Source organism: Apteryx rowi, unplaced genomic scaffold (genome assembly GCF_003343035.1).
Source record: "Apteryx rowi isolate R43461 unplaced genomic scaffold, aptRow1 scaffold_55, whole genome shotgun sequence".
In the NCBI taxonomy this organism is placed as follows: domain Eukaryota; kingdom Metazoa; phylum Chordata; class Aves; order Apterygiformes; family Apterygidae; genus Apteryx; species Apteryx rowi.
In genome coordinates, this window is record NW_020450816.1 from 667,836 (window position 1) to 693,994 (window position 26,159).

At 36.0% G+C, this 26,159-nt stretch overlaps 1 protein-coding gene across 1 annotated transcript in view; it reads right to left on the minus strand.

Moving 5' to 3' along the window:
* Positions 1 to 5,523: 5,523 nt before the first annotated feature.
* Positions 5,524 to 26,159, minus strand: part of PDE5A (phosphodiesterase 5A) — a 45,953-nt gene continuing 25,317 nt past the window's right edge. Inside the window, exons 9-20 of the mRNA XM_026081438.1 lie at positions 25,238 to 25,413; positions 23,702 to 23,761; positions 21,094 to 21,240; positions 18,585 to 18,710; positions 16,391 to 16,485; positions 12,903 to 12,990; positions 11,669 to 11,769; positions 11,493 to 11,570; positions 10,582 to 10,645; positions 9,589 to 9,663; positions 8,993 to 9,076; positions 5,524 to 5,661 (exon numbers count right to left, since the gene is read on the minus strand). Coding sequence (XP_025937223.1) covers positions 5,524 to 5,661; positions 8,993 to 9,076; positions 9,589 to 9,663; positions 10,582 to 10,645; positions 11,493 to 11,570; positions 11,669 to 11,769; positions 12,903 to 12,990; positions 16,391 to 16,485; positions 18,585 to 18,710; positions 21,094 to 21,240; positions 23,702 to 23,761; positions 25,238 to 25,413 — 1,232 coding nt within the window. The remainder of the gene's footprint in view (positions 5,662 to 8,992; positions 9,077 to 9,588; positions 9,664 to 10,581; positions 10,646 to 11,492; positions 11,571 to 11,668; positions 11,770 to 12,902; positions 12,991 to 16,390; positions 16,486 to 18,584; positions 18,711 to 21,093; positions 21,241 to 23,701; positions 23,762 to 25,237; positions 25,414 to 26,159) is intronic.

Consider the following 26,159-nt stretch of genomic DNA (forward strand, 5'->3'; position numbering starts at 1 on the left):
CTAGAGAAGTTGTTAATATATGCAATAAATAAAATATACATTTATAGAAGCAATTATTTGAATCAAGGACCAATGCAATGTTGAATTTGATCATTTGATTATCAGATAATCATTGATTATTGATTCAACCTCAATAATATTAACAAAAAGTAAAATTTAATTGACTTTTTTTTTATTTTACAAATCATGAAAACAGTACAAAGAGAAGAATGAGAAAATAAGTAACTAAGCAGCAGTTTGACCACAGAAAATAACCTAACTCTGTTCTCTATTAACTGTACAGTAAGGAGGACAAATGATTCTCATAAGTAATGTAAATAGTTTTACTAAAGAGTTGTGGGACAGCAACAAGCAAGATCATAACATTCAGAAGACCTTAATACTACTAAAAAGCAGAACATAATATACAGAGTAACCCCATCAACCTAGTACAAAAATACTGTGCCCAGAAACTATATATTTGTTCAAATATTTTTAAAAGATAAAAGAATACAAATAGACAAACTCAGTGGCTAGTGACTGCAATTAAGATTTTTATTAAACTATAATAGAAGTGTATATTAAAACTATTTACAGTGCATTTCACACTACATTCTTTAAGAGACACGTGTGTCTGCCATGTGAATACATAGAGGGCTCAAATTCTAACTTCAGTTACATCTGTAAGGTACCTTGGACATCAGCAGGAAGAGCTGAATACAGTAAAGAATAGGTGAAGCAGGTGTTACCAAGGGTAAGAGTTTGGTCCCTCTTTATATGTATAGGCAAAAAAGGTAGATTTGACCCATTCCTTCACTTTCTATACAGCTCAATCCAACTCCCACTGAGGTAAATGGAATTATTTAATTAACTTCAAATGGGCATTTAAGCATACCCTAGGCCCTGGCATGACAAGCTCATGCTGTGGTAGTTAGTGGAAACTAGCTATTAAATAGCATTGTCACATTAGTATACATTTACAAACAGTGGTACTTAGATCTGAGTTTCTCTATGGAAATGTACTTCTTTATGTGGAAGATAAACTTTCCCATGCAATTTTCGTTCGTCTAGCAATGACAAAGACAAAATATCTTGATGTCACAATTTTCTATATTAAGCAAGTGTCACTAATTACCAGGCTAGACTCTGTGATGTTTCTTGTTCCTATAAAATCCAAACTGAAATTCCAGCCCTCATTATTTCTCATACTCTGGGCAAACTCAGATTTTTATTCAAGCTCCAAAATTCAAGCTTATCTTTCAAACTAGTGCATGTCCCTGAAGAAGCTCTCTGGTGTTGTATTATAGAGTAGGCAGCTGTAAAATAAAGCTGAATCCCTGTGGATTGTAAACTGCATGTGATTTGACATGAAGAAGAACCTACAGTGTCACAGAGACAAGATTCCTAACTAAAGCTAATGTAAAACTTTGCCTTGAAGATTAGGTCTCAATAAAACCCTTATAAGTGTATGAATTTATTTCGCTTCAGGCGTTTTTTCCATCAGCACTCTCCATTATGATTCTCATGCATAACTCGAGGGGCCCAAACCAGATCTCTCAAGCAACACCTCCTGATTTTAAAGGGTTATACATTTCTCTATAATGGATTGAAATAATCAGTTACCCTGTAATTTTGAAAAAATTTTAGATATGAATTAGACACTGCTCTGAAACCAGCAGTTTATGCCAGTGCAAGATAAAATGGGTTGGAATGGAGTTCAAAAATTTACCTTTATATGTACCCAATTGGCAGAGGGCAATACATAAAATCAGGCTGCAATCCTCTCTTCTAAGGAGAGATCAGCTAGAAATCAATGGAATACTTTATTCACTTTTATCACTAGCTCACTTGTACTTGCATTCTGTGCAGATCTGAGAGTGATCCACTCTTAACTACTAATCAAAGATCAATAGTATCTCCACAATCTAGATTACAAATAAGACATTATTAAAGACTGATGGTTTATTTTTCCCTCCTTTCTTTTACTGTGAGATAATAGAAAACCTATACATTCTACAGCTAATATTAGATGAGTGACTAACTTGTTGGAAAAGAAGTGCTATCTACACATTAAGAGCCTCACTGTTATTTTTAATTAGAAGAACTAGGGTCAATCAACAATTTTTTAGATGTTAATATATATGCCAAGTTATTTTTTCAAAAGAGGAACAAAAATAGAAACAAAAGTGTACTCTAAGCACTAAACTGTGCTGTGGAGTGACTTCATAGGAAAATATGTGCGTGTCTGAGAACAAATAGGATCCTAACCTAGATGTCTTTATTGAGAAAAATATTAAAAAGATATTGGGACAAATTCTGCACCCAAAAACTTCAATATCAAGTTTTACAATAGCTTTAGTGCAATTAAAACTGAACTAACAAATTGATAAACTCCATTTCAGCTTATATCTTGCACAGTCCTTGCTGATTTCTTTATCTGGGCAATATGAATTAGGGTAGAATATGTCTGAGACCTGACTAAAATAATTGGATACACAACTCATGATGAAATTAATGACAGCTGCATGGCTATAATCCAGTAGCTGGGTTTGAAAATGTTGAGCTCTGAACGCAATGAATTTCAGGCAGAGAACAGCCTGCTATTTTTCATATTGTCACCTATATACATTATAAAATGTAAGAACAATTTTCTGCACAAAGTCCTCACAAAAGCCATGAGACAAAACCAGCACCCTTTGATTTTGTCTTCAGGCAGACTGAAACACCATATAAATAACTTGATCATTGTCTGAATTTTCATGGAGTATAGCAAACTATGCTTTTAAGGTCCTTAAACCAGTAGTTTAAAAGATTTAGTTTTGTAGAAATATATACAAATACAGGTGTTTTAAAACAACATTTAAATGGTATATTTACTACAATCTATATTTTTATATTTGTTCTGATCTTTGTAGTGGAAGAAATTCTGTGGGTTAAATGTGTAAAGATGTGTACCTAAATATATGCACATGCTGTATGACTGTCTACATTTTAAGTGGAACTTTGAAAAAATGCAACCTGTTATGTTTGTTTTTCTCAAGTCAAAGGTATGAATCCAGCACTCCTTTGTAACACTTACAAGTTTATATCATAATAAAGCTATGCTGAACACGCAATATAGCAGAGAAATATAAATACTGGGATCTTAATGTAAATGATATGTCACTATATTGTAACATTACTATAGTTAATTTGCTGTGTTGTTACCATGAATTACTAGTCTCAGCTGTACTAGCAGAATACACCTTTATATACATATACTTTGTTCAGATCATATTAAATATATATCTTACCAGTTGACTTAGTTAATGATTATATTTCAGTGTCTGAAGCATCCAAGGAAAAGAAAGAAAATACAAGGACTATGCAAATCCTGAAGCAAAATTTCCTGTTTATCAAAAAGGAACGGAAAACTTTTAGGGTGGACCACTATAGTTTTTTTGCATATATAGGATGTATATTATATAAATATACATACATTGTACTGTGTATGCATATAAATACACATATGGAGTACTACATAAGAGTGCCCCTGGAATTCTTAATTATTACAGCATTCCATAACTTTTTGGAAAATCTGAAAAAAATAGCTATTACTATAAATACTTTCATAGAAAAATGTTTTCAAATTCATCTGCACTAATATATTATTGGTAGTCATTAGGGAAATTTCAGATAGGATTTGATCAGTGACAAATAAACTAGGTTGGCAGAAATGCTGCAGACCATAAGAATATCTTTTTCTACATTTTTAAGAAATTCTATTATGGAACTCAGTATTGTGGAATATTTTGAAACATTTGCTCCATCTTTTAATAACTTCTGGTACCTTTTATCTAAATAGAGACTGATAAAAAGAGGTTGTTTTCACTGTCTTTCTGACCAGCTGCTATAGGTGGGATTAATAATTTCCTGGGAAGAAGAATTTTTTGCTGTTTTCAACTAGAATTTTCTGGATTACCATGATACAAATAAATTTCTGTACTTCAAAGTACAATCCCAAATGTATAGGTTTTGCCTAAAATTATTGCCAATTTTAATTAAAAATTCATTGTTAAGAGATTTAAAAACTTAACATTTTTTGTTGGTGCATGCACCAAAGTTGCATCCATACTACTAACCAGTGTTATACTGCTGACGTTAATCTCCTAATCCTGTCTACGCAGAGCTCTCTTAGGCTAGCATGTTTTGGATTTGTCTTATGTGTATATTTTCTTCAAATGCTTCCCAGTGATCAATTCAAAACAATTTTTATTCGTCATCTTCATTTAAATAAAAAGTCAATTCCTTTTTTTCCTGCTGTAAGTTAATTGGTTTCTTTCTTTTTTAATACTTGTTAATGTCTTCTATACAAATAGTAAGTTCCTGGAGTATTCTCAGCTATTTTTGTTTTCAGTCTTCCTTCTTCCTTCAAGACTTGGTGATTAATAATTGTTGACATTAACTAGTGCTAAAAATGATTTCTAAAAATTGTTATCATAAAACTTTCTGAAATCTCAAGCAGTTCTTCGAAGTGGTCATAGTCATTTCATAATAGCACTGGCCTAAAGAATCAGCATCACTAACGATCACCACAAGTATGCCATTCCTGGGTGGTTCTGAATCAGATTCTCATCTCTTGCTCTTCCAGTCACATTCTCTTCTACTTTTCCTGCCCTTGCTTCTGTTGGTTATGATGATGTTAAATTTATCTTCAGAATGAAGATAAAGCCAGCATACAAAACTGATCTTGTTTAGTTTCCATTCCTCTGTTTGCTTCTTGTAGCCTTCTATGGGAAGCATTCTTCCAAGGCAGCCTGTCAGTTATGTTGAGTTGTGACTTTTCATCACTTGTTAAGCAGATATCCCCATCCATGGATAATTACAACACTTCAACCATGAAACGCATAATAAACCCCCACTGCCTAGCAATTTGCAGGGTTTTTTAAAACTTTCCCAAATGTAAGACATTTTATTGAGACATTCTTCTAATACAAAAAAGCTACTGGGTAAACAAATTCTGGGGCTTTTCCATTTCAAAGCTCCATTCTGTCTCTTGAAAGAGGTTAGCATAGTATATGCTGGATTAGGCTCCCCAGAGTTAGTTAGTCCCAAACCTTCCTCTAAACCTCTGGGAAGAGAATGGACAGCACTGCTCATTATTTATATTACCTAACACAACAAGACTGAAAGAGGAAAAAAGGTGCGAAATGCAGTAGTCTAACATACTGGCCACACATGATCACTAAACAACTATATACATCTCTAAAGTAATAGGCTCTCAAGGACAGTCAAGTAACTGCACTCGTACCATCTTGTAGAACAGGGTAGCATAAACTAACTCTGCAGATCTTTTTTCCATCTCATTCAGGTGAAATAGAAGAAATATACAATCTTTATATAACTTTGGCATATACATGGTCATGCTATGTTTTAAAATGTGGAAAAATAATACAGCAGTGGCAAAACATAAGCCAAATCCATACAGTGTTTAGCAAAATGCAGCACTCCCCAATTACTTTGTCTTCTATGTGAACTTAAGCTTGTGGTTGTCAAATCAGCATCTCAGTTCCGTTTGGCTTGATTGCTTTCTCCATTAATCAGATTTTTTTCTTGTTGTTCAGCTAAGGACTGCCATTTCTGCCTATTTTTTCTACAGCCATCCAGTAAGGGGTAGCAGGCCTCTGATACGTGTGTTAGGGCCTGAAATAAATTAAGAACATGGAAGACAGGTTATATTTAGCAACCAAATAAGTGTTCTTACAGATGACTGTTAGAGAAACCAGAATGACTGAAGTACAAAGTGTATCTATACTTGAAATTGAACTTGTATTTGGAACTTACTTCAAGGAACACTTCCTGTTGCAGGTCAAATACGAACACAGTTACCTGGCATGTGTAGATCAGACTAAATGGCTGTGTCCATTTAGCACATCATACGTAAGGGCAGAAGGAGCTGGGATAATGGTTTATCATGTGCAAGCGACCTATTCAGGATTCCTAGCAAAGTACTATACATGGACTTTGTTTGCAAGCCCTCCCTTTGTATATATGGCAAGGTTTATCATAAGGATGACCTTGGAATGGTCATCAGATACATACAGAGCAGTTATATCCAATGTGACTGTATTCAGTGATGCAGAACAGTTCTCCAAGGAATATTTGAACTCAAGACAATTAGCACCTGATAGATGAATTACATTTAACACTTTGTGCTCTTGGGAACAGCTCAAGTCACTCTCAAATATTTTTCATTTCTTGATGTGGTTGTGTTACTACAGCAGTGTAAAGGAAAAGTGGATTATGGTATTTAAGCACGGAACTGTAAAATTAAAGAAAAGAATTCATAAGCATTTTTGTATATTTTTCCTTCGTGATGGAAGTGATGAACATGTATCCTCACATTATAAAGACACTTAGCCCTTACTTGCCTAAGTGGTTTTGTAGACTTTTGGAATGAAGTAGCCCTGCTCAAAAGTGTGAAGTGAGAGCTTAATAATTTGGATGGTGCTGAACAGACAACAGGATATGGGCAAGAGTATTTCAGCCCACTGATTCTATAAAATCTCTTATAACTTAGAAAAATGTTACATAGGGACTCTACTGAATCATAAAGTATGTGGTATAAATCTTCATAGTTTCTTTTGGATTTATAGGCTGCTTCATTAGTTCCAGTAAACTTGATTGTATTTTTCTTGATCTTTACCATTATAAGAAGAATGGGGCTCTCAAATATCTCTGGGATATTCCTGTTTTATTTATTTGAATACATCTAAACAGCATTTAAATAAGCTGAACGGTACACTTTATTTCCAATAAAAAATGAAGAGAGTGAAACACACTTTTGTTTTTTCAGATTTCTGAATTTAAAGGGAAGATGTATGTAGACCATTCAGCTTAATTGCACTGGTCATAAGCCACAAAACTGCTTCAGTTCATCTGGATTTGAATTACTCTGAATAAAATGGTAAGTTAGTTACTTGCAGTGCCACCCTGGGCACTTATCTCTTGTTCCATTGTGTGTTAAATTCCTACTGACTGGATGAAAACCCATAAAAAACTCAGTTAGTGAAAAGGTTGTAGTTACAAGCCTGTTCATTGTTTGCTTTTATAGCATTAGAATATTGGAGAGTTGACTGTGTGCTTGTTCATTTTCAAAGTAACATTGAATGAAATAGTTTATATATTTAACCATCTATTACCCATTGAAGAAAAAAAAAATGCATAAGCAGGTGCTGTCCCCTACCTGTACTCCAGTCAGAATAAACAAACACTGGATCAGCTCAAAACATAGCCTTTCCTTGGATTTACCAGTACTGTTACCTTAAATGGTAAGTACCACCACATATTTTGGTCTAGAGTTTTTTCTGCCTGATGGTTTCTGTCATTTCCTCACAGGCTCCCTGTTCTCTTTAGTCCTCTCTGCTCCTACAGATAAGTCATCCTCACCTCCCAGGTTAGGACACGTCTGCTAACATACTCTGAGCCTATATAAAGTCACAGATACTGCTACACCCTGCTACATGCTGTTTCAGTTCAGGTGAGACTTTGAGACAGGATGACAAATGAGAGTGCTACACTGAAAGCTTAAGAGGAGAAATGATCTGAACCAAAAGGTACTTCCTAGAGGCCCGTTAGTGGGTGCAACATCCCTGGTCACAGAGGAGGGAAAAGATTGTAAACATTTCTCAGTAGTTTTGGCTGCTAACCAGGAATGGACTTGTATGCTCTGTGGCATAACAAAGCTGCAGTTTTAAAGCAGGGGCACGGTAGTTAGAAGTTACTCTCACACTTTATTTCCTTGCAAAATCGTACCAGGGCTAGGCACAATCTGGGCTAGTATCATCTGGTAACTGTTGATGTGAGATGCAGGGCATATTTCAGAGTAAATAATTGAAGACTTTCTGGTCTTTTTCTAAATGGAAAGGTAAAGCTTTCCTGTAACAAAAAAAAGTATAGAAGTTTCTGGAGCTGTGGCCCCTGAAACCTGTTTAGGTTTTCTGTTCAGAGAATTTTCTGTTCCTAAGGTCTGTACCTTTGCACAGCTATTCAGTCTTCTTCCAATGGCCTGCCTCCTACTGGAGAGAGCTTTCTGAGGCTTCCCAGCAAAGGCTGCCGTATTTTCCTGACAAGCAGTTTCTCCAGCACAGAAAGATACAAGTTTTAGGGGAAGCAGCTAGCAGCTCCCTCTCTTTCCTCTACCCTTGTTTCCTTCCAGCTAGTAGATGTGGATTCTTTTTAGAAGGATTTACTGTGGAAGAGGGCAAAATCTGAGCAATCATCTTGTTCCTACCTCCCACTGGAAGATTCCTAGAAGTAGCCCATCTGTTCCTCACCTTTCAAATCTCAGTTCTTGTAGAAAGCATGCTACAATCTCAGGCTTTCACCCTAGTGCTTTGCTGGTTTAAACGATTAGAAACTATTATGTTTTGTTTCACACTGTATCTGACTGAGTACCTGCTTAGGGCAGTTTGCAACTAAGATGAAAAACATTTCCAGTTCTGTCACACATTTTTTGTGTGTGACAAGAGAGAGGGAGAAAAAAGGGATGGGGAATTTTAAGCTCAGGTGAATTTCCTATATATAGCATATCACTTTTTGCATGACAAATTCAGAATGCTTTAAAATTCATATAAGAACAGTCTTTATCAGTGCAGTAGATGGATACTATTCTTTTCATTGTTAGCAAAGCATTAGATATTTGTGACTTTCCCTAAAGGTCATAGCAGCTCACTGGCAGAATCAAGAATATAACCCAGGGATCTAACACCTGGTTCCCAGAACACAGCATTTATCACCTGGTTTAAAAATATATATGTATAACAAAAGACATTAATCAGAGAAACATGTCATTAACGGTAAATACTAAAATAACCACATCCATGAAACATATGTAATATATAACAAAGTAATTTGTCTTTTTTAGCTAAGGAACTACAACAAACTTGATTCTAATTTTAAATCTGCAGTTATTAAAGGCTACAGTGAGCAGTTCTGGTTTTAGATATTTGCAGTCCTTTTTTATGTACCCTACCTCATACAGCTGTAAACAAACAGCATCTATGAATCCAACCTGCATGCTGGGAATTTTATTTTTCTTCTCTCTGTTCATTAGATCCTGCAAATAAAAAGTAAATAAGCTCTATGTTTAAATACATTAAATAAAAAGAGAATTCAAGAGAAGGCTGGAATTACACAGGAGCAGCTTAAAAAGCACAGTAAACTCAGCATAGCAGGGTATCAGTATGTGTGTTATGCTGGTAATTTGACTGCATGACAGGCCTTCAGATCTTGTCTTTGGACTGGCAGAGCCCAAATAGCCAGAGGAATAAACAAACTTACCTGCTTAGGATAGGTCACAAATGGGCACCAATCTAGAAATGTATTTCCTAGACAATTCTGCAGTACTGACTTGGAGGAAATAATGCTGTCTGTTCTTTTGGCTCGAAGAGAATGAGACAGTGTTGGTGTTTGTGAACCACAGAAGAAAAGTGACTACCAGGAAGACAGGGAAGGAGTTGGTTCTGTGTTCTGGTCACTGGCAGAAAAGCTGGCTTTTGAAAAGTGTGTTAACTCCTGTTTGTAGGAGTCATTTTGAAAGAGGTGATTCTGTGTGATTCTCTCACTTACTGTTGGTTCTATGTTGAGTTCTTTCCGCTCTTTATCTCCTTGGTCAAAGAACTCTGTAGCTACAAGCTCAGCAATCTGTAAGAAATTTCACACATTGAGAGCTATAAAAGTTTAATTGCTACCTATGATTGAAACAGTTTTCCTGTGTGGAGCTTCTGGCCTGTATGATGAAGACAATGTATCATAAGAATATATATATGAAGTATAAATACTTCATGTATTGTCTCATGTCTATGCATAATACTGTGGACTTGTGTAAACCCTACTACCAAAGCTTACTTTATGTATTAGTTAAATCTCAAAATAATCCTGCAAGGTCCTGATGTACAAATTAAAACATATAAATGTTAAGGACTGTGTTTTAAATCTAGAACTAAGAGCAATGATTTTCAAAAGTCACTAATGATTTTAATTTATTACTTTCTGGATAGTCTACCTGTGAAATCTGATCTCTTGCACTTAAAAAACATTAGGCACCTGCTGTTTGAAAAATCATTTCTGCTTAGGATATATCAAATTTGGAGCTGCTATAATGAGACTCTTCAGCTTAACAGTTAGCTTTTAGAATTCTTCATCACACAACTGTGCAGAAAAAAGTGCACTTGCATGTGCTGATACTTATTCTGACAGTACAAGCAAAATGAATAAAATGGCTGGAATATTAGCTTGTAACAGCTGGCATGATAAACACAGACAAAGGTCAGCTGATCCTAAGTAGTGTTGACTGTCTTGTGATAACACAGAAATGTTCAAAATAACAAAAAGCATCCTAATGTACTTTCAGGTTACTGCTTAACAGGATGACATAGCTAAATGCACAGATCCTGCTGCAAAGACTTGAGAAAATCTTCAACCCCCATTTAGCTCTTTGAATGATTGCTTCCCAAGGCTCTGCATTCCACCAATGCCTTTACAGTGAGGGACGCTAGATGGAAGAAGCAGAAGCTATTATGTAAAGCTTATATTTAGGAAAACTTTAAATTAAGCATATACCCGTTGCTGAACTGGCCATGGTTTGGTTATGGCTGATAAATCACAAGCAGTCATCAGCATTGCTCTGTAGAAAAAAAGAAAGAAATCCATGAATTATTGTACGGTGAAACTTACGTAGCCATCAGGTCAAGTGATTAGTAAATAGAATATTCAATTTCAAGGAAAATCAAAGTCAGAAAAAATGTGAAATTAAAGCAGAGTCATGAAGATGTCCAAGGTCTGATAATGTGATAGACTTTCACCTGTGTGAAATGAGCCCACAGATATGACAAATCTGGACAAGCTCATTTGATGGATTCACATGAAATGAAATGAAACAGTTCATTTTCTACTGGACAGATATCACATTTATTTGCTTCTGTCATTAACAGTGACTGCCATCTTTGTTGACAGTTCCAGTATGAGGGCCAATGACTGATTTTTAAAGGCACTGAATTTGAAATAGGGTAGCTTGCCTTTCTGAAACAACCTAAGTAAGCCTGCTTTTATGTAGCTATGCAATACAAGATGCGTCTCTATTCTTAATCTTTTTTTTTTTTTCCACCGTCAGAAATGAATCTACTTCAAAACAAACAGCCTGTCCTGAATCTTTAGACTATTGGTTTCAGCAGTTCAGTACTTAAGAACAGCATATCCACAGCAAAAGAACAACAGGGTACCCAGGCAGGAGTCCTATGCTCTTTAGGAAGAATAGAAATGCTTATGTAACTTCACATGCTACTTACCCAAGTTTATTATACATGCTACAGAGTTAGACCCAGGAACTCATTCAGTGACGAATGTCACCTCTGCCAGTTTGTACAGGCCCAGAGTATACAGATCTGCTGGTTTTACTGAAATTCACAGCGGTGTGGCATGGAAAATATGGTGCTTAATATTAATCAGCTTTTTAATCATCCGCATTTACTTACAAAAATAGCTCCTTCTGCATAGGATCTTCCCAATTAAATTGCTTCTTCCTTAGAAGTTCAAAAAACTCTCCCCTCCTCCTTTAAAATAAGTAAAAAACAAGAAAAGTTTTTACAGCATGCTGACACAATCTAAACATCCAACAAAGACTGTCCAGCCAAACTTGCTTCTAACTTACTTTATATATAGTGCTAGGTCTGTGGCAAGAATGGCTTGTTTTATCATTTTCAGTGTGGCCTTGTATTCTTCAATGGAAAGGCTGCTGAGAATCTGATTTCCCTTTACAGAAAACAAAACCAGTGTTAACAATAAAATGGGCAACAGCTCACCAATATGCTAAAATCTCTCTTACATGCTGAATCATTCTTATTTGTTTACTAGTATCTGTTGTTATGCTTTTATCCTGCTACCTTTTGCAGATTCCCCAATTAAAAAATAAAAACTCCAGTGTTCTTGAGTAATGGCAGACAGCCCTGCAGCAGCAGTCTCAAAACTGACTGTATTACAAAATGAAACTGCAGACAGAGCAATGTCAAAGCCTGTTAATTTCATCCACCATAAATAAATTTGCTGCTAGCCATATCCTAGCATTTCTTTCCTTTCTTTCCCCTCCTGAAGTACAGGAACTGTAACAGATTCTCATACCTGCTTATAAATCTCATGTAAATTAAAGTATTTTTCTTTTATTAAGCAACATAAATAACAAACTATTACAAAAAAAGATAAGATCAGCAGCCCACTGTGAAATCAAAGCATTATGGAGCTGGTGGGGTGGCAATTTGCCTTTGCTTTTTTCCGTATTTTCCTGTCTGAATAAGAGAGAATCACTTACAACATTAAGGACAGCAAAACTATCAAACCTGTGATAGGAAATGAACAGTGAAAATATACTGCTTTGAAATGATTGTGCATGCTGAATAACTGGTCTTAAAATTAATTAATAATATAAGAGAAGAAGAATGTGGTTTTATTTGCGTATTTAGCTAACTTAGGTTTGGCTTCACTTTGGACTGTCAACATTAGCAGTGTTTGGTTTGGTCTCATCAGGACTGCTTTGTGTATGTGTAGGCCGGAATGTTTTTTTGAAATGAAAGCAAGGACACGGGTTTGTATGGTGGTTCATAAGAGGTCATGAAAATGGCAGCAAAGCGTTTTGTTTCCTTTGGTTCAAGGAAGCAGGTACTCAAAAGGATATTAGTGAAGCTTCCCTTATCAGGCAACACTTGGAAAGGTTTGGTGGCACTCAGAAATGGAACTGTAATTTCAAAAGTCCTGCATTTGCTTTCTTTACCCAAAAAGGAATAAAGTTCATTTAGGAATGTATAAGGGTGGGAATCTATCCAAAAGCTAAAAATAAAGGAAGTGAAACAGGGAACAGCTTCCTTCAGTATGCACAAAAAAGAGGCACTCACTGGACTATTCAGGATCATAAGGCATTGATCGAAATGGTGATGCTCCATGATTGAGTGGCAATACAGTTGAGCCAGTGGATGTTCACTTCTGAGGAGCAGAAAAAAACCCACATATCATATTGAAAAATCAAATTAAATATATTACTCACCCAGAACTAATTTCCCATCTAATGTCCTTGGTATTAACTCACCCCTCCAAACACTTGTTCCTAACCAGTTCCTTTCCGCCTACTCCTGTGTAACTGGCCAAACAGAATGAATACATTTGGGAGGATGCAGGGGGAGAACAGATACAAAGACAAGGCTGCTACTTTGTCAGACCACTGACAACTCTAATTTTTTACCTTCTGTTACCTGTAGAGACCAGCAGCACACAAGGAGTGAGAAAATAATACAAAAATTTTAAAGAGTAAAAGTTCTTGTTTAAAAAAGGAAAGGTAACAAGAAAAGTTCCTTCGTAAGCAGAAGTTGTTAAGCGGCAATTTGTGTGTGCGTGTGTGACATTTTAGACATGTGCCTAGCCTATTAGTCAGCTCAGCTACTAAGCGTGCAAGTAATAAGGCAGACCTAATCCAAAGCCAACTGATATCAATGGAAAACCTTCTGCTGACCTCAGTGGGCTTTGTTGCGGGGGCCAAAGAATTATCAGATTATTTCCTATTGTGCTACTAAGCGATAATGCATTCGTCACCACTCTCTTCATGACCAAACTACTCCAATATCATTACCTTCCCTCTGCCCAGTGCAAAATCCAAAGGGAAACAGGATGTCAGTTGTACTACAGGCAGTGAAAAACAGCAGTGAAAAAAAAGCCAACTGCAGGAATGCAGAATGTAAAGCTATCTGAGTTTATAACACAGAATTTACTGTTTTGAGTAGCTTTAGACAGAATACAGAAGCTCCTCCTCTCTGAGGATTTCTACGTTTCCTTCCCTTCCTCATTGCATAATAAGGTTCTTAGCTTCTGCTGCTTTATCTTCATTTTCAACCCCTGTTCCCACAACGCTTATCTCATCTCTTTAACTGAATTGGGATCTTGGAAGTCTGTTTCACTGCTGATCCTGAATCTAGTACTGTAATTATAACCTGACCTATAAATGTTTAATCATGTGAGAAATCCTTTTTTAGCATACAGTTCCATGGGACTTTTTATATGGTTAAGGATCATTCACATGAATAAGTGATTGCAGGATTGGGTCCCTATGTGAGTGACTGCACACAGAGACTCATATAAATGACAGAAGAGGAGACTCCAGGGATTTAAACAGCACAAAAATGAGAGAAAGATGGAAAGACAAACAAAAATGCGGAAAGGAAGATTAAAGGATGCAAGCCCCTGAGGATTATGGGCTGGCTGCCCAGCACCTCCTCTGAGACTACTGCAAAAGTAGTATAGCACAAATAACCCTGTGTGTTTCTGTAAGGAAAGAAATTGTAAGATGGTGCCAGCACATCCAGGGTGAAATTCCCATTGAGTTAAATGGGATGCGTACTATGTCCTAAAGTTCATCCTGATTGAACAGAGAAATACGTGAGAAAAATCTTAGCTTATCTTCCCAAGTACTGCACCAAACTAGGGCTTGCTCAGTACTCACAGACTCTGTTTGGGAAGTCACCAGTGCCGGAAATAAACTCAGGTTTCTATTTCTGTAGTACCTAGCATTTCTCTTAAGCCGCCACGCTAGGCCAAAGGACACCATTGCTTTCTGAACATAGTGGTTTGGTTATACAGTTTTCATATGCTGTGCTTGCTGTCTTTACACATTGTTTTGGAAGAAAAACAAAACAAAAACCCTGCATATCTACCAAAAGACCTTAAAACAGACCATTTCCTGTAATTTCTGCTACCAAGACAGTTTTAATTTTTGAAGCCCTGTTGCTTAAGAAAAGAATCATGTGACAAGTATCCATTCTCCCTGCTTCCAAGTAAGAAACAGAAGGGATCCATTCCTGGAAAAATAACTTTTCATTTAGATTTAAATGAGGGATTTTAAAAACAAGATTCATGGAACTGTTTGTATTGAAAAAGAATTACTAAGCTGTAATCATCTCTACTTCACAGCATGTATGAATGTTAGGTTTTGCTGTCTATGACACTTTCCCAGGACATTTTTGAGAGGAGATGACGCATCTCCAGATGTTTTCCAGGAAATTTATTTTTAAATAAATAAAGCAGAAAATAGCTAACTGGTTCAAATTGTTGCAAGGCTGCAAGTTACTGGATTCCCCTATTAGGGAACTAGAAAAAGGTCACTTTCAATCTCCTTTTTTTTTCTTTTTTTTTTTTGCTTTACACATTAGACTTAGTGTTATTCTGAAGATAAAACTATTAATAATATATCTGAAAGGCAGGAATTTATCCTGCTTCAGCTTACTGAATACTTCCAGTATTCTCTGCCTCAAACAATCTTTTTCTCCCCTAGTATCTTACTTTACACACAGCAAGAACAGCAGACCACTTCTTCCAGAGGTAGCTTCAAAACCACTCTCCAGCTCTGCCAGAAAGAGATACAAGTATATGTTTCTGGGTGTCTTTTCCCCATTTCTGGTAAGATCAGGACACACTGCAATATCACAGTAGTTACATTATAGCCATGTTTATGTTAAGCTGTTTATTTAATCAAAGAATCATATACTTTTATATGTGGAATTCTTTGAAGTGAACTAAATTCCCTGAAAAACACATTTTGGGCAGAACTGAAACTATTAATAAATTCTAAAAAACCCCAAGTATTTTTAGCTAAAAATTAAAATAGGGGGAAGATTTCATAACAGTTGAAATGCTTCATTTTGGTAACTTGAAAAGTATTTTGTTTAGTAAAAAAGAAAAATGTTTTGTTTCAAGTTTTTAAAATATATTTTGTCTTTTTGCTTTGCTTTTGCTGCTCTTGGAGTTAAAAGGGAAGAGTACAGATAATCCCAAATCAGTGCAAAACAGTCATACCTTTTTAATGTGATTTTAAATACGTATATTATCCAAAGCAATTTCAAATTCATGGAAATTCATGGCTAAATTATGAGTAAATCAATCAGAGCTCCACATGATACGAGACCCGTTGTATCATTGCTGCAAATCCCAACTCTGTGCTGGCTCAGACCAGATGGCAAACAGGTAGCTGGGCAGTGAACAACTGGTGAAAAGCTGCATGTTTTCTCCTATGTGAAGTCCCTTAGGAGCTGCGACCTTTCGCTACCTCTGTATGGGAAATGGGGAAAGGGACATCTTGAACAGGTGCCGGGAGATGTTGCCCCTGCACAGTCTGCCGAGAGTCTGCTTCACCTGCCATCAGTAGTTAGTCAGCTCAGTGAGGTTATACATCTTTGCTTTGTACTGCTTAAATATTTCTGACTGTTCTTGCGCTTACTGCTTTGCCAAAGCCTGCTCCTTTGTACAGCCTCACACTGTCAAATCGATGAGGCTGTACTTCATTTAGCTGATTTTGGTATTCATTTGCTTTTATTTAACTTCTCCTCTCTGACTTACTTACCTTTGTATGTAAGAGTTGTTCACTCCTCTGTGATCCAAATCATGGCTTAGAGCTGCTATCAGCAAAGCAAGTGTTTCTAAGTCAGTCAGTTTGCTCTGTAAGGGTAATACAAGTGAATTAGCTTTGCATTAGGAATTTATTTTGCACACAGTATATTATACCTGCTATCTTTACCACACAGCTGATAACAATTCTAGCCCAAAGAGGACAAGGACATACAATTTTGTGTTAAGAATAAAGAGTTATCTTTTAAGTTGTGATGCATAGTAATAATACCTCTCCATAGGCCTCAAAGCAGTTTACAGAGGGAAGTAATATCCTCTAGCCCTATATTACAGATGAGGAAATTGATCCAGAAGAGGAGGAAATGACTTGCAAAATGTCACCTGGCAGGGAAGAGACAGCATCAGGATTTTTTTTTTAATTCTGGCCCTTGAGTGTTAGCTCAGTTCCTCTATTATTTTAAAGGAGTTATGCTACATTCCCTGAATTGGTGTAAGAATCCATTACACAAGTGTCCTCAGTATAATCAGAAGAGAAAAAAGTCACACTCTTCATTGATCATTGGGCAAATAAATTAACAGAAGCTTAAAAAACATTAAAAAAACCCAAAAACAATATCTGACTCATTATTAACAGTTTACTAATAGAGCGCCAACAAGGATTAGTCTGCCAATAAACGGGAGGAGAGGTTACAGTTTCTCCTTCATGACTATATCATATCCTTAATATTGATTAAGAGTATTTTATAGATATTTTATTTAAATCTGGCCAGTAAGAAGCAGAGGCTGGGCAAAGCTGCAGTATTCATATAGTATTTTTTTAATGGGAGGAGAATAGCAGGCACAACAGTCAGGACAGAAATTTGAAGAACAGCTGGTGACAGCACAGCCACGGGGGGGGTTTACCCTGCATACAATCAAATCCAAATTTTCTTTAAGAGGTTACAACTTCTGTGGAGTTGTATCTGCTTTCCAGATAATGAATCCTGTCCTTTGTGTAGTCAAAAGACAAATCATTTTGGAAATGGCTGATCTTAAGTTTCTTGAAGGGAATTTGAGTCCCAATGCTTTCTTTTCCTCCTGGACCAGAGAAAAATGAGAGACTTATGTTCAGTGCAGTTTCTGACTCCAGAATCTAGGCCACGAAAATCAGTGGAGTGAATCCAATGTAGTTAGGAATGAAACAATTTATGAAAATCGCAGTGGGGACTGACAGGATTCCAAAAATAGCAAGTAACCAAGTTATCAGAATCATCTGAGATTGCTAGACTACACACACAGCAAAACTGCTGTGCCCATTTCTTTTCAGTATAGAAGGATCCTAAATGTGAATATCTTTGTCTTTTCCAGGCTCTTTTTTTTTTTTTTTTTTTTAAGTGAGGAAAGAAATGCCTCTTCATTATTGGTATTGGTCTTCGCTCTACAAATAGGATTTATTTATCCTCTCATAAGAGATTACTCATAAGAGGATAAAATAGGATAAAGAGATTTACTCATAAGAGTAAAATAGGATAAACCAACTAATATCAACTGTCTCGAATCAAACTGAAGAAAAATGTTAATTCCGAATAAGCAGAAACATTTTGTTTTCTTCAAGAAAATTAAAAAAAAAAGTTGGGGAAAAATCTTGAACAAATTTTTCATATTTTGGGGGTTATCTAACTCTTCAGTATTTGTAATAAAGAATCATTAAGTTGTTTTTGAAATAATAATTTGACTTAAATGGAAGGTTGAAACATTGTTCAAAAGCATTGAAATGAACACTTTTTTACTTCCAAAAAGTGTTCTATTATTTGTCTAAGGCTGTACCCAGCTCTGTTTCTGAATCTAATGAATATTATGAGGAAATGTCTTGAAATAGGGCCAGTCCTTTTCTTCTACACCTTCTTGACTTACAGCATAAGCATTAACTTTAAAAAAGGACATAATCAAGTGCCTTATTTGAGATATTCCCATTGGGAGTATCCATCTGATCATTCCCAGAGGATTTGACTGAACCCAAGTATATAATATGATAACAATTTAACAAACCAAGCACTTAAAGCCAGAAGTCTTCAGCAGAAATACTTTGATTTTACTAGTGAGACTGCAGAATGATTGATACATATCTTACTGCCATCACAATCAAACTATGCATCATTACAGCATTTGTTTAGCCAGAAGGTTCTTAACATAGAAACAGCAAAATGTACCTGAATTTTACCAGATTTTAAAGCAGCAAACATGCACTGGGCCGTATTAAAGGCATGTCTCCAATTGTGATAAGCAACATTTTTCCGATAATTTTTCTTTACACTTAAAATCCATCTGCAGAGAACCTTTAAGAAACAGTATTATGTTGTTAACTGCAAAATATGTTATTTTTTAATTTTTTTTTTAAGAAACACACTTCTTTTTCCAAACCCATCTTGAAAATTTTCTCTCTTAAGGGAAAAATTTCCTTTTACTTCAGTTAAGTTCAAATACGACAAAACTGTGAACATGGATAAGAAGAATATGGTTACCGTCACTAATTTAGCCTCTTCAGTAAGTAACATGGGTGGCTGTGGTTTTTATTACTGAGGGCTAAATGTTAGTGTCAGATGCACTGCTCTTGATCCAGAAACTGAGTTATGTTGAGCTACCTGGGAGGAAAAAATTGCTTGTTTGTAACCATGTATTTCATAGAGGTAATTAATTCTTGAATTACAGAGATCTCTTAAGAGCTGTTTTGAAAATGGACATGTATTTTTTCACTCAGATCAGCTTGTCAAAAGACAAGCAGAATTGGACTTTGGAAAGCAAATAAGTATGATATAAAGGTACTAATTACTATATTGCAGGGTAGTATCTTTTTTTTTTTTTTTTATGTAGGAGGAAAATATGTCCTGGCTGCTTTACACAACAGAATTACAAATTGTGGCTTATACTTTAGTTTTACAAAAGTGAAAATTATAAAGGCCAGATAGTATTTTGATGTATACTGGAACAGATCTCTTAGCTTAAATGGATACATCATACTGTTTTATGTTATATGCTCTCTGAGCATCTAGTTTGTTTAAGAAAATTTTTGGTATTCCTAGTGAAAAAGTCATGTTTATACTGACAGGAAAGGAAGTCTAATATCCATCCATCCACACAGAAGATTCTGTGTAGACAAAAGCAGCAGTATTCTGTGTCTTTCTACTGTTAAAAAGGAGTATGCTGCTACTGCCGCTGTTTTTTAGCTCTGTTAAGGAAAGAGGAAAGTGTAGCTTCAAAACTGTTAATGCTCTATTGTTTCTATTGAAACATGTAATTATGTGTCTATTGTCACAGTGTTATTTTGTTGTTGCAAATCTATTAGGATTACTCTATTAGGAAGCAGAAGTCCACCCATTTCTGGGCTACCTATCACCATAACTCTCTATTCAAGCATATCCCTTAAGGAAGTAAAAGTTCTTGGCATTACTGCAAAATTAAAACTTTTGCACTGCGGTACTCAAGAGATCAGCCTAGATAATATAATACTGCTGTCTGCCCTTAAGCTTTACTAATCTAAATGGATATATAAACTGATCTAGAAATGAAATACCTTTTTCTCCTTACTAGTTTGCCTGCCTATTGGGTCCTCCAAATTAGTCCTGCATTTTGATAATGAATTTCAGAGGTTTTATTGAAGAATACCTAAAGCAAAACTAAATCATTTAAAAATGAAGATGTATGCAAACAGAAATCGTATGTGCTGGCTGGAAGAGGCCTAAGAGATCATCTAGTCTACCTCCAGGCTCAAAGGCAAAATAAGAATACTTATTTAACTCACCTCTGACAAAGATGTATCTAAAACTAGGTCTATTGGCAAAAACCTCTAATGGAAATTCCACAGCCCGCATAAGTAATCCGTTTCAGTCCTTACTATCTCCGTAACTACAAAAGTCCTTCTAATATCTAATCTAATCATTTTGGGGGGGAAAAACTATGATAATTATATCTTTTCCTACCTTTGGTGGACACAGAGAACAATCTATATAACTGTCCTCTTTACAGCAATCTTTCACTTACTGAAAAGTTGCTATCACCTCCCTCCTCAGTATTGTATTTTCTAGAGAAAATCAACCTAATTAATTTAACTTTTCTCCAATCCTACATTATTGTTTCTCTCCCCACAATTTTTGTAATTAATTTTTCTCTTCATTTAAGTGTGGTACTCCAAACTCTGTCTCATCAAAGATGAGCTGTGAAATAATTTCTCCATGGGCCTTATATACCATTCCTCTGTTAATAAAGAATGAAATTTGCCCTTTTTTGCTACTATGGCACATTATTGACTTAGTTTCGGATCAACAGTAGCCCTGAAATGTTTTTCTCTATTACTATTGCCTATTGTTTTGTTTACCATTTTGAATTTATGCATTTGATTTTTTCCTAAGTTTTATTCATTTATTCTTGCTGATTCTGAAATACTTTTATACATTTTCAAGCTCATTGAATTTTAACAAAGTCCTTTACCTCCACTCTCCAAGTTTCCTCAATGCATTTTTTAGTCCATCATCCAAGTTATTAATTATTCAGTAGAACTGGTCTCAGGAGAAACCCCAGTACTGCCACTGGAAATCCTTTCTTAGTTTGCCAACTACCCTTTAATACAGGTTTTCAGTTAGTTGTGCATCCACTGTAGGCTTATTTCATTATTCTCCTGATAGTTGTCTCATTATGTGAAATAACATGTGACAGCATTCATACCTCATGCTTCATTTGGAAATTTTGCACCAGGTTGAGGTCTGTGAACATTCGAATTGTACACAGTGTTGTTTCAAAATCTGATAGCTCAAAATCACTGAAGTTGAAGTCAGTTAGGTTGAGAGATTGTGCAGATGGTACTACAGCAGCCTAGAGAAGAATAAGAGAACAACACTTAGCACTGGAAAAGATAACATAACCACAGAGAGAGTAGCGTAATATTAAATTTTACCTTCATATTATGCTGAAATCTGGTGATTTTTCTTTTGATTTATCTTTCTTTAACCTTTCTTGTTTAACATTACCTTATTTGCTTCTTAGAATTAACATACACTTTTTCGTAACTCAGGCAAACCAGTCTGTTACCTAAATCACCTAACACAAACTGTAACCAAGAATACATGTGAAGTTACAGATCTGAGAAATAAGACAGTGAAATTATATGTTTGTTTTTATGGATGTACAGAAGTCAAAATCTGTAACTGCTGGCATTTTTCTAAAAACAGGAAGGAAAGGCATGTCTGTAGCTAGAACAAAGAGTATCTAACAGCATCCACATCCAGCATTATTGTACTCGGAGCCTGTCCATAGGCAGAGCTGTTTATACAATTGAGATCTTGAGGTAGTAACATCTTTTAACATGAAGAGATTCCACAAAGCAAAGAAAGATTTCAGGCAACATTTGCTGTAATAGTAATAGCACTTCCATAGCATTTGACATATGAAGATTCAAAGTACTTCACAGTCAGTAATGAAGTCTTGAGAAAAATAATAAAGGATCAGTGTTTTCTTTTGTGGGACATGCACCACGAATGAAATAACATAGGGGTCACGCTGAAGTATAAGCTAGCCTCTGTTCTTGAGGAAGAAAGCAAAGGGGTAAGAATGAAAAAAATTAAGTTGTTGAAAATTATGTTACAAAGTAAAACAAACTAGAAAAGGGTAGAAGACAACTATTTTCATGAAAGGCAAGCCAGTTAGAGTCTGGATGGCATAAGGGAAGTTTTGAGTAATGAAGATGATGGAATGTGATACTAAGGAAAAAAATTAAGTTTTCTAAAGGAAAGAATAATGCCAAAATGAGCAATTTTAAGAATGGTCATTGAATTAGGTATTTTGTTCATAAATGCACGCAGAAATCAAATTGTCAATGAGTTTGTATCTGTACTGCTATATAAAAAAGTACAGGGTTCACTCTCTAATGATGAGGCCAAATGGCACAAACTGCTTTCAACTCTATATTGCAGTTGGTCTGTGGTTTGCTTTGGGCTCCATGTGGTGCCCTGTCGTCCTAAGATACCATTATTATTTTATATGCATGTTTTCTTTTTCAGCTCAAATTATCTGAAATAATTTGATTGTTCTATTAAAAGCTCAGAGTGATTGTTTCATAGCATGAAAATAAAGGTACGCGTTTCATGTCCTGGGATGTGATGTGAGGATATGTGGCTATAATCTGAGGGTACAAAACCCAGACTAGGCTAGAGGGAGCCAAATCTGGTGCAGTCTCATCTATGCTGCCTATTGAGGATGGCCTGTGTTATGTGCTTTGATACTGCCTTAGAAAGTGTTGGTTGATATGGCCAAGATTGTGCTAGGAAGCGTGTGATCAGTTAAGCAGTAGGAGTGATCACTGGTGCCATGCTGGATTTACCATGGTTCTGTTGTATACAGCAGTAAAGATGCAGCCACAGAGATTAAGACAAGCACCGAAGAGAAAGCATTAGAGATGAGGAGTGTGTTGTAGCATGTCAGTGCCTCTGTATCAGTGAGCAGCAGCACGTCAGGACTGAGGTTCAAAATGTGTGTGATGTTAACTGTGCCAGAACTGGTAAACACTAATCCCAATCTGGTACATGATCAGTAGTCTCGCGCCTTGTTCTGTGGCACCTTGCCTTGTCCAGTCCTGTCCCACTGTGCACTACCCAGCTCGTGGTCCCCTATGTCTGCCTTCCTCTCCATCCCTCTTGTTGTCCTTACCACAGTGACGATGCTATTCGCCCAGCACCTCCACTTCAGCAGAGAGAACTGGAGGGAGTGGGCGCAGGCTACACTTTGAACTATGCTTGAAATCATAGCTGTAGTTACTCCTAAAACAGTGGTTTCTAAACACAGAATTATACATGAGCAGAACAGGACACTGCACAGAAAAGTAACCACAAAAATGAAAACAATCATAGAATTAACAATTAAATACAGAATTTCTGTGAAAAGCCATAAAGCTGCACCCATACTGTGGAAGCCTGAAATGTACAAAAGATATAAAAAGTACAAAATTCAGACTTAAAAATACTGAATGATTTTGAGTTGACACTAATATTGCATCAATCGGTACTGTCACTTTAATTCTCGAGAATGATAGTATCTATTTGTATTTCTGTTTTTCCTGTAATTACAGCTCTCTGGCCAAACTGTATCTCTCATTGTTGGCCTTGTAATATCTTGCTTTTGCATGACATATTGATCTAACTCAGTAACTGATCAGTTTAGGCTTCACTATAACTTTTATTTCTGAAAATACGATGCCTAACATGCAGAGGCACATATAGGTAAAGGACTGTTCCATGTATTAATGAAGTATTTCTAAAGTAATAGTAAAAAATTCAATTACCGCTGTTACCTGCAGCTCCCTCGTTTCCTCCTCAGCAGCAGAAGCATGGTACGAGAGAACCTGCACGAAGAGAAAAAGAACCCTTAGTACAAACAAAATTGCAAGATCATAAAAAGTAGGGGCTTATTTTTTCTAAAGCAGAAGTTGCAGTTTGCAGCTGCAGTCCTGCAATGCATTGCACTTGCTGAAACCTAGTGTCCATGCAGGGCCCATACTGGTTTTAAGGGAGCTTTCTAAAGGCATCTGGGGAGATATCTGCAGCTTTTACAAATCTCACAAAGTCTTCTTGAGTTAACTAGGCCAAGAAAATGTAAATAGTTTCTATAAATGAACAAAGAACTCTGATTTTCTCTTTGGAAAGTTTTCATGCCCCACTTTCAAAGACAAATAATTCAAGGAACAGCTATAATTATGGGCCTGACATTGTTGCCATAATAATCCTTTCAGGGGTTTATTCAGACATAAAAGAGTTTTGCCCTAGCTGAAACTTGGCAGAAAAGTCTGAAAGAAAATATGTTTATTTTAAATTAACAAAATAAACTCATATTTTTTAGCTGTGAGAATGAACAGGACATTAAAATGTTCTGAAGTTCTTTTTAGCATACATGCAACTAAAAGAATAACTATTTTATGAAGAAACCATTTTACATGTTAATCTACAGCTTTTTCTCATTTTGGAATTTGTATGTATGGACTTCCATATTATCTGTGAAGTGTTATAGCAGGAGAATTGCTAATTTGTCATGTAAAGTAAACAAACAGCTCATCTCTTTTAAAGCACTGAAATTATTTTGACAATAATTTTACCACCTTTTCATATGACTAAATACAAGTTTATTTGGGAGTTTTAATGTTTCTTTTGGAGGCTACAGGGTACATAATTCACATTTTAGGAATTCTGTAAACACTCTGTTTATATAATGAATGTTAGGCGATCCAAAGTCTACAAAGTTTTCACTTTCAGCTTCAAGTTATCACCTCTGAGTAATTCAGCTTCTTAGCCTAAAACCCTCTTCAGCCATTAAACTTAACAGTAACCAGTTCAAAGAGGGAGACCAGGTGATGTTCATCTTGATATGGTTTGAAGAAGTCTGAGGAAATTGCAGAAAACCTACAATAATGCTGCCCTTACTCCACAAACAGGACTGAGCCTAAATCATCACAGAAAACCTCAGACAACAAAAGGAAGCCCCTAATCCCCCAAAACATTTCCTCTTCCGATGCGACAGAACAAACAAGCGATGTTGCCAACGTGTAGCCTTGCGTAGAGGAAAAGATGCATTTAGGTTCACCACTAAATACAAGAAAGTTAAAATACAATACCAAATAAAATAGTATGCAGGCAAATATGGAAACAAGCAGAAAAATATAGTATTCCTGTGCAGCTCATGGGGCCAAATGCTGATCTCATGTTAGAGAACAATTTCTGTTCAGTATTCAAGTGAGTAGCGGCAGTTATGTGTAGAACAGACAGGGTATGGCGAAAATTAGAATCTGTATTGTGCCAATTAAAGACCACCTAGATTTTGAGCTCACCTCTAATGTCACCATCTGCTTGGCCATTGCTCTTTCTACAGCTTCATACATCTGTGTATTCTGGATTCCCAAGCCACAAAAGATGACAAATGCTTCCAGGAACTGTTCATCATTTCTGTTGAAAGCCTTGATTTTGCCTGAGTTTTCTTCCATCTTATTCACCAGCTGACAAACCCCTAACCAGGATACCGAAATTAAAAGAAGTAATATAGAGAATTGCCAAACTATCTCCTTATTGTGTGGAACATCAACAGAAAAATTAAGTTTAAGACTCTGTTTAGCCTGCAGTACAAATCAACAGTATACGTAAAAGTGACAAATGAGAATGCTATAGAATCCACCCCACATTTTTTTTAGAATTATTTCACTGTATTACAGAACAAATACTTAAAACACTATATATTGTTTAGTAGACTCAAAAATATTTATAAAACAGAAATGTTGGGCTTTACGGACTTGATTATCTTGCAGAATTCTAGGGTAGTTTTCATCCTGACTTTTATTATTAATTGTATTCTAGATTGATTTAATCCCTGAAGACAATTTGTCCTTTGGAGGCTAATTAAATTTTTGTAACCATGCCAGAAGAACATTTATGAAAGTCAGAACAGTGGTACACAGAGTTTTCACTTCCTTATTTGAGTCAGTACCGGATTTTTTTTTTTCAAAATGAACTAAACAGAAAATACTGAAGTGGAGGCTCAAAGTTCAAGTGTACTTGCTGATTCTATGAAGATGCGATTGAATTACAGCCTGCTCCAAAGTCTACTAGTCATGGAAAAGCCTCCAACTGAATTCAGCTTGATAGCACCAAACTTGTTGATGTTTGCATTTCTTTATTTTATGCTAATATTTCATAATGATTCTGTTCAGTACCAGAATTTTCTGTGCATGTGCCATTGAGGGGTCCGACATAAAACTT